At 41.2% G+C, this 9,235-nt stretch overlaps 1 protein-coding gene across 1 annotated transcript in view; it reads right to left on the bottom strand.

The window, feature by feature from the left end:
• The window catches only part of Fbxo47 (F-box protein 47), a 41,592-nt gene that overhangs the window by 5,202 nt on the left and 27,155 nt on the right, over positions 1 to 9,235 (bottom strand). Inside the window, exons 6-7 of the mRNA XM_008845281.1 lie at positions 5,810 to 5,918; positions 1,901 to 2,077 (exon numbers count right to left, since the gene is read on the bottom strand). Coding sequence (XP_008843503.1) covers positions 1,901 to 2,077; positions 5,810 to 5,918 — 286 coding nt within the window. The remainder of the gene's footprint in view (positions 1 to 1,900; positions 2,078 to 5,809; positions 5,919 to 9,235) is intronic.

Below are 9,235 nucleotides of genomic sequence, written 5' to 3' on the forward strand. Positions count from 1 at the left end.
ATTTTCACTTATTTACCTATCACCAATTCTCTTTGTGGCTTATATACAACAAAATTTTAACTCCAAATTGATCCCTGACTGCTAGTCAACGTATGATAAACTGGTTATCTACCAATATAATAAGTGAATGTGGGATAAAGAAATATAATGACAGTTTCAGCATTAATCTAAGCACAATTTAGGTAACAAACTTTCAAAAAATCAGATTATGAATCTAAACTAAGTAAAACACCACTTGACCACTATTTTGCTTCTTAGTATTATTAGTCTCTTCCAGCAGCAGACAACTTTGAGTTACAATAATGTTTAAAATAGAAAAGCAGCCAGGCATGGTGGCTCATGCCTTTAATCCCAACACTTGGGAGGCAGAGGCAGGCGGATCTTTGTGAGTTCAAGGCCAGCCTGGTCTACAATAATGAGTTCCAGGACAGCTGGGGCTACAGGGAGACCTTGTCTCAAAAAGACCCCCCCCCAAAAAAAAACCCCAAAAGAAAAGCAGCTATTTTCAAGTAAACAAGGGATGACAGAAGCATATCTGGTAATGGCTTACAGCAGAACAATTTCTGTTTTGAAGCTTAGGGTAGCACAAATTATTGTAGTAAATGTCTATGAAATCACGAAGCACATTTTAATCATTGAGAATGGTGAAACAGTAAATAAAAAAGCTTTCCTAGGACTGGTGAGAGCCAGGAAAATGTGCTTGCTGCCAAGTCTGATTACCTGAGTTTGATCTCCAGAACCCACATAGTGTAGGAGAGGACCAAATCCTGCAAGTTGTTCTCTGACTTCCACACCCATGCCATGGCACATGTGTCCCTACAGACATACACACACTCACAGATACACACACATATACAGACACAGACATAGACACACACACAGACACACACACAGATATACAGACACACAAAAATAGACACATACATAGACACACAGACACACAGATCAAGACACACATCAAGACACCTTCATAGACACATATAGACAGACAGACACAGGGACGCACACAGGACTAAGCATGGTGGCACACACCTTTAATCCTAGGGAGGCAGAGGCAGATATATCTCTGTGAGTTGGACGCCAGCCTGATCTGCATAGTGAGTTCCAGGTTAGCCAAGACTATATAGTGAGACCTGTCTTAACAAAAACAATAACCAACAAAAAAGTGCACCCGTGTTGTGCAATGACCTTAGAAGACAGAAGACGCTGTCCGATCTCTGCCACGTGGGTGTTGGGATTCAAAACCAGGTCTTCTGCAAGAATAGTCAGTGTTCTTAACCACTGAGCCATCTCTCCAGCCCCTATTTTAGTCTTTTAAGACAGGGTCTTGGGGCTTGAGAGATGGCTCAGAGGTTAAGAGCACTGGCTGCTCTTGCTGAGGACCAAGGATTGATTCCCAGCACCTACATGGCAGCAATCTCAGTTCCAGAGGGTCCTATGTCCTTCTTTTGACCTCCATGGGCATTGTATGATATGGGTGCACTTATACACATGCAGGCAATACACTCACATGCATAAAATAATTTTTTTTGGTGTTTTTGAGACAGGGTCTCTCTGTAGCTCCAGCTAGCCTGGAACTCGAAGGCTGGCCTTGGACTCACAGAGACCTGCCTGCCTCTGCCTCCCAGGTGCTGGGATTAAAGGCGTGTACCACCATGCCCAGATGTAACAAAATATTTTTTAAAAAGACAGGGTCTCACTATAAACCTCTGGATAGCCTGGAACTCTATGTAGACCAGGCTAGCCTCAAACTCAGTGATCTACCTGCCTCTGCCTCTTGAGTACTGGGATTAAAGGCACGTGCCACTTCACCTTGAAAAGCTTTTTAAAAAGCCTTCCTAAAGCTAAAGTAATTAACCGGGCAAATAACATCCATCTATGAAAAAAACCTGGTGCTTACCATCCTGAGGAGATGTTGGCCCAAAGATGATAAATAGCAATCTTGCCTGATTCACCATTGGCCATGGTTTCAATATTTGAGTCAACCAAAATGCAGAATCACTTCGGTGTATCCAGTGATCAAGCAGGACATTCCTACAGAACAGTCTAATCCTTAACTCTAGTCTTCTAGAATTTCCTATGATGAAGAAAAAGGAGGAGTTGTAATTATTTTTCTTTTTTTGGTCTTTTTGAGACAGCATCTCCCTGTAGCCCTAGCTGTCCTGGAACTCACCATGTAGACCAGGCTGGCCTTGAACTCACAGACATCCACCTGCCTCTGCCTCCCAAGTGCTGGGATTAAAGGCATGCACCACCACGCACGGCATAAATCATTTTTCTAGAAAACTAAGTTGTATATTGGATAGTGATCAGAACAAGGTATTAACCACCATGGTCAAATCAGTGGTCATAGCAACTAAAGAGCGTCTGGAGAGCAGTGGTTAAGAGCATTGGCTACTCTTGCAGAACAGGGTTCAGTTCCTAGAACCCACATGGTGGCTAACAGGCTGTAACTCCAGCTCCAGTGGATCTGACTCCCTCTTCTGGCCTTCTCAGGCATTGCATGCATGTGGTAGACTTACATACATGCAGGCAAAACACTTATACACATAATAAATAAATAAAAAAAGAAATGGTCATAAACTGAGTGTATAAACAGGAAGTCACCAATAATCAATTTTTAAGGTACCCAACTGTATAGTTTGGCTATCTTCTTGTGCTTAGTAACTTCCTGATTTATCTTCAGTATGAAGATTATTATTTCTTTTGGTCTTTTTGAGACAGGGTCTCCCTATAGCCCAGCTGGCCTGGAACTCACAGAGATCTGCCTGCCTCTACGCCCTGAGTGCTAGGACTAAAGGTGTGTGCCACCATGCCCAGCCTGATTTTATTAATTATATGTGTGTGTGTGTGTGTGTGTGTGTGTGTGTGTGTGTACCATGAGAGTACAGGTGTCAGAAGAAGTCAGAAATGTTAGATTTCCTGTAGCTAGATTTATAGGTGGTTGTGAGCCACCCATTGTGGGTTGTGGGAATCAAACTCTCATGCTCTTTAACCACTAAGCCATTTCTCCAGCTCCTATCTTCAGTATTTTACTATGTAGTCCTACTTAGCTGGCCTGGAACTCACTATGTAGACCATCCCAGGCTGGCCCTGCTCTCACAGTGAGAGCCTTCCTCTGCCTCCTGAACACTGGTATTAAAGGTGAGTGCTATCACATCTGGCTAATTTTCAGTATTTTGAAAAATGGGTCCATCAAAATTCATGCTCAAGTTTACCAGAATGTTGTCTAACTTTGCATTTAATTATTTATTTAAACAGGGTCTCATGTATCCCAGGTTGGCCTTGAACTCATTATGTAGTTGAGGTTGACCTTAAACTTCTGATCCTCCTGCTTCTACCTCCCAAGTGCTGGGATTATTAGTGTGTTCCACTGCAATGTTTATGCAGCTGGGGTCAGGGCTTTGTATATGCTAGGCAGGAACTCTATCAGCCAATCTATATCCCCAGACCAATTTTGGATTTAAAGGTAATAAATGTAAAGGCAGGTCAAAGCCATACATCACCAATGTACTTGGTACTGAAAGCGGCACTCTACTTTCTTCCACAAAAATTTAGATTTTTAAGCCAGGCATTATGTGCCTTTAATTCCAGCACTCAGAAGGCAGAGGCCAGTGGATCTCTGGGAGAAAAAGCCATCCTGATCTACATAATGAATTCCAGGCCAGCTGGGGCTACAGGGAGAGGCTGTCGCAAAAACATGTATTTTTTTTTTTTATGCTGGGCGTGGTGGTGCACGCCATTAATCCCAGCACTCGGGAGGCAGAGGCAGGCAATCTCTGTGAGTTCAAGGCCAGCCTGGTCTATGTAGTGAGTTTCAGGACAGCTGGGGCTACAGGGATACCCTGTCTCAAAAAAGATTAAAAAAAAAAGTATTTTTTTTAAGATTCTCAAGGGGCCCTGCTATTTATTTATATTTCTGATTTTAAATTTTTATTACATTTACTCATTCTGTGTGTGCATGCATTAAGTGTATGGGTGCACATGTACCATGGTATGTGTGTTGAGGTAAGAAGACAACTTTCATACCTCTGTTCTCTCAGATCATCAGACTTGATGGCAAGTGCCTTTACCCAGAGAGGCATCTCACTGGCCCTACTTTTAGTTTTTTGAGACTAGGCTTTATTTTTGTATTTTTTTAATTATTCACTTTTGAGACAGGGTCTCAGGACTTACTATGGAGCTAAGGATGACTTTGAACTTCTGATCCTCCTGACTTCACCTCCAGAGTGCTGGGATTACAGGTGTATGCCTCCATATCAGTTTTATTTGGTGTTGTGGGTTGAGCTCAACACCTTGTCCATGCTAGGGAAGCACTCTACCAACTAAGCTATATCTCTAGCTCCCACATTGAGTTTTAAGACTTTTTAAAAAAGGTTCATGAATATTTTGCCTACATGTATAATATGTACCTCATGTGTGTATGTCCCTGAGGCCAGAGGAGGGCATTGGGTTCCCTGGAACTGGAGTTACAGGCTGTTGCGAGCCCCCATGTGGGTGCTGGGAACCAAACCCAAGTCTTCTACAAGAGCAGCACGTGCTCTTAACCACTGACTGACTCATCTCTTCAGCCCCTTAATTTTTAAAAATCATGTGTATCTGTGTTTATGTACAGATTTATGAACATGAGTGCAATGCTCATGGAGACTATAACAGGGCAATGGATCCCCTAGAACTGGAGTTACAGGTGGTTGCAAACTACCTGATGTGTGTGTTAGGAACTGCACTCTGGTCTTCTGGAGGAGCAGTATACAGTGTTAAAACACTAAGCCATCCCTCCAGCTCCCAACTGGGTCTTATAGCACAAGTCAGCTGGGGCTACAGGGAGACCCTGTCTCTCTCTCTCTCTCTCTCTCTCTCTCTCTCACACACACACACACACACACACACAGAATAAAAGGTACTGAGACACAAATGTGTAAAGGTATTTGAGACACAGTGAGTAGAAAGCAATATGCTTAAATCAAACTAATAGAGTAGATCATTTTGAAAATGTAGGTGGGGATTAGAGTACAAGGCCAGTTTTTACAGTTTGAACTAATTTTGAATCTATCAGGAAGCAAAGAAAAGTTTTTGATCAAAAGAGAGACATGTTAAATTGTGTTATCAATTCACTGGGTTTCCTAATATGCCTTTTTCAGCAGGCTGAGGTAGGAGCAAGTTTGAGGCTAGCAAGTTTGAGGCTAGACTGGTCTATACGGTAAGTTGAAGGCCAGCCTATGCTACACAGTAAGACTCTTGGGGCTGGAAATGTAGCTCAGTGATAGAACACTTGCCTACCACATTCAAAGTTTCAATCCCCAGCACAACCAAAAGAGGAAAGAAACAGCAAGACTGACTCTAAATAAATAATTAATAAATCTGCTTTTTATTCATAATTTGTTTTATAATGAACTATTTCAAGTTGACAGAAATGCAAAAATATAGTATACAAATCACCTAGCTTTGTCAAAGCTTTACATATTGCTATGTTTACTTCAACATTTTTAAAATAGAGGAAACATTACAAATATTGAGGTTTCTTATATATCAATTTCAATCCTTTCCCCCAGAAGAATCACCATCCTGTTTTGGGGTTTTCCCCTTCTATGTTAGCCCAGGATCTCTACAGAAGCAGCCAATAGGAAGGAGATCATTCCCAGTATTTGGGATGCTAGAGACTGAACCCAGGGTTTTGAGGATGCTAGGTGCACTCTGCGAAGTGAACAATAGTCTATCCCTCATGAGTCATTTTAAATATGCCTTTCAACTGCTTCTTTTCTAAAATTTCATCTCTAAATAATATTATCTATGAATTGAAGTTCTTTACCTGGTTTGTTACAGACAACAGTTTGCATCTTACGGGAGAGATTAGTCAACTCACATAAGAAGTTATAAACCCGATGGCACTCAAGTTCATCCCAACCTGCTGTTAAGGTCTGCAGAAAACAAAAGAAAAATTGTAGATGTTCAAACCATAGAATCAGAAGGGTAAGTCACTATTGCCTAATGAACATAAACTGTTTTTAGCACATGATCAAGGTGATGTATAATTTTTTTTTTTTTGGTCTTTTTGAGACAGGGTCTCCTTGTAGCCCCAGCTGTCCTGGAACTCACTATGTAGACCAGGCTGGCCTTGAACTCACAAGATCCACTTGCCTCTGCCTCCCAAGTGCTGGGATTAAAGGCGTGCACTACCATGCTTGGCTGTGATGTTTTCTTTTTGGTTGGGAAGGAAGTGTCTTTATAGATACCTTTTTTTTTTTTTTTTTTTTTTTTTTTGTCTTTTTGAGACAGGGTCTCTGGGTAGCCCCGACTGGCCTGGAACTCACTATGTAGACCAGGGTGGCATTGAACTCACAGAGATCTGCCTGCCTCTGCCTCAAGTGCTGGGACTAAAGTTGTGTACCACCATACCCAGATTTGATTCCTATTCTTTTTTGGGACAGGGTCTCTGTAGCCCCAGCTGGCCTGGAATTCACTATGGTAGACCAAGCTGGGCTCAATCTTACAGAGATCTTCCTGCCTCTGCCTCCCAAGTGTTGGATTTAAAGGCATGCACAACCAAGCCCAGCTCTATCAGGACAAAATTTAGTATCTATCTTTGAGCATATTAAAATGCACAAACATAGCCGGGCGTGGTGGTGCATGCCTGTAGTCCCAGCACTTGGGAGGCAGAGGCAGGTGGATCTCTATGAGTTCAAGGCCTGCCTGGTCTACATAGTGAGTTCCAGGACAGCTGGGGCTACAGGGAGACCCTGTCTCAAAAAGACCAAAAAATAAAAAAAATAAAAAAAGCACAAACATATAAGTAGGATATTCAAATAGTATACAACTATACAGTTAAGATTTTTGAAAAAGTTAATCATATAAACTCTTAAAATAATTAACTGGATTTCAGTGCTTTAAAAATTAATCTTCTGGGACAGAAGACAGCCTAAGAGTACCTGATCTGGTCTCTGCCTGGTGTAAGACCTCAGCAGACCACCTGAGAGTGCCTGCATCTGGCTTCTGCATAGTGGTGAGTGTCTCCAAATCTCATCATACTCAACTCCCTAAGTGGGATTATGTGAAGCCCCTCCCATATCCAAAGAACTAGGCCCCTCTACCCTACAGTGGGGCTGAGACCTTAGCAGACTGCCTAAGAGTACCAAAAATGGGCTTCCCCTTAGTGAACTTCCCAAATTGTGCTGTGAGTACCCACTAGTAGGGGTCCAAAGGTTAGAAGGAAGCTTCAGTGTACCTGACTAGAGCCTGACTTGGACCTCTGTGGGAGCTCCTGAGTAGCTGATCTGAAGTCATTAGTTCCCTCCAAAATAAAATCTGAGAGAACCTGAAACCTAGACCAAGCAGCTTTACATACACAATAAGAAAACAACCAAGGCACATCAATAATACAAACAGAAGCAAACTTCAACTCAATGAAAGAAGGCTTGAGTTTCATACCAGAATCACAAGCAACAAAAGAAATCCACATGCCAAAATCACAATGGAAAAATAATACTATGGAAAACCAAAACAGCATGTTCCCATCAAACTCCACTGGCCCTGTATAAGAGTTCTAAAAGGAGAGCCCCCTAGAGATAACCCAAGATATAGAATTTAAAAGAACAATCACAAACATGATCAAGGAACTCAACGAATTTAAAGAACACACAAACAAAGAAATCAAAGAACTAAAAGAAGATAGGGATAAACCTCTGACTGAATTCACAAAAGAGATAGAAACGTTGAAGGAAACTCAAGCTGAAATGAAGAAGGAAATAACTCAATAAGCCAATCTGAAGCAACAGGAGAAAGCCTCACTGATAGAAAGAATGAAATGGAAAATAGAATATCAACACTGGAGGATAAAGTTGAAGAATTGGATCACTCAAGCAAAGATTATGAAAAATTAAAAAACAACAACAACAACAACAACATCAACACAGTAATGGAATATGCAGGAAATGTGAGACAACATGAAAAAGACCAAATCTACAAATCATAGGCATAGAGGAAGGAGAATTTTAGGTTAATGATCTTGAGCAGATCTTAAACTGGATTGTAGAAGATAATTTCCCAAAATTAAGGAAAGACATCCCCATACAAATACAAGAAGCAGCCGGGCATGGTGGCGCATGCCTTTAATCCCAGCACTCAGGAGGCAGAGGGAGGCGGATCTCTGTGAGTTCAAGGCCAGCCTGGTCTACATAGTGAGTTCCAGGACAGCTGGAGCCACAGGGAGACCCTGTCTCAAAAAGACAAAAAAAAAAAAAAAAAAAAAAAAAAAAAAACCAGAAAAAACAAACAAACAAACAAACAAACACAAATACAAGAAGCACATCGAACACCAAATAGACAGGATCAGAAAGGAAACTCCCGACAGCATATCATAGTAAAAACATTAACTGTACGGAACAAAGAGAGAATACTGAAAGCTGCAAAAGAAAAACAACAATACATATAAAGGACATATAAAGGAAAACCCATCAGAATTACAGCTGACTTATCAGTGCAAACTATGAAAGCCAGAAGAGCCTGGACTAAGGTATTTCCAGTTCTAAATGACTATAGATGCCAACCCAGACTACTTTACCCAGCAAAAATGTCTATTATAGTTGAAGAAGAAAGAAAAATCTTCCATGACATGAATAGGCTGAAAGAATACATGTCCACAAAATGAACCCTTCAAAGAATACTTGAAGCAATACAAAGAACAGAGAAAGGAACTATACCCCAAGGGCAACAGAAAGAAATTAAATGAAAGTATAATTGTGGAAACACAAAATTAGACAAAGAATGCAAACAGTAATCAAAATGATGGCAACCAATACACATCATTCAACAACAAGTTTAAATATCAATGGACTGAAATCCCCAGTCAAAAGACAAAGGCTAGTTGAATGGATTAAGAAACAAAATCTTAAGAAAATATTTTTTAAAAGGTGGGGGGGCTGGAGAGATGGCTCAGCAGTTAAGAGCACTGACTGCTCTTGCACAGGACCTGGGTTCGATTCCCACCACCCACATGGTGGCTACGAATGATCCTAGGCTCCAGTTCCAGGGGAATCTGAAGCCCTCTTCTGACCTCTGTGGCACTGCATGACATGGATACACTCACATACATGCAGACAATATACTCGTACACATAAAATAAAAAAAAAAATTAAATAAAATATTAAAAAAAAAGAAAATCCACAGGGTGTGGTGGTGCATGCATTTGATCCCAGCACTTGGGAGGCAGAGGCAGGCAGATCTTTGTGAATTTGAGGCC

The sequence above is a fragment of the Nannospalax galili genome, unplaced genomic scaffold (assembly GCF_000622305.1).
Source record: "Nannospalax galili isolate Female #2095 unplaced genomic scaffold, S.galili_v1.0 scaffold1382, whole genome shotgun sequence".
In the NCBI taxonomy this organism is placed as follows: Eukaryota; Metazoa; Chordata; class Mammalia; order Rodentia; family Spalacidae; genus Nannospalax; species Nannospalax galili.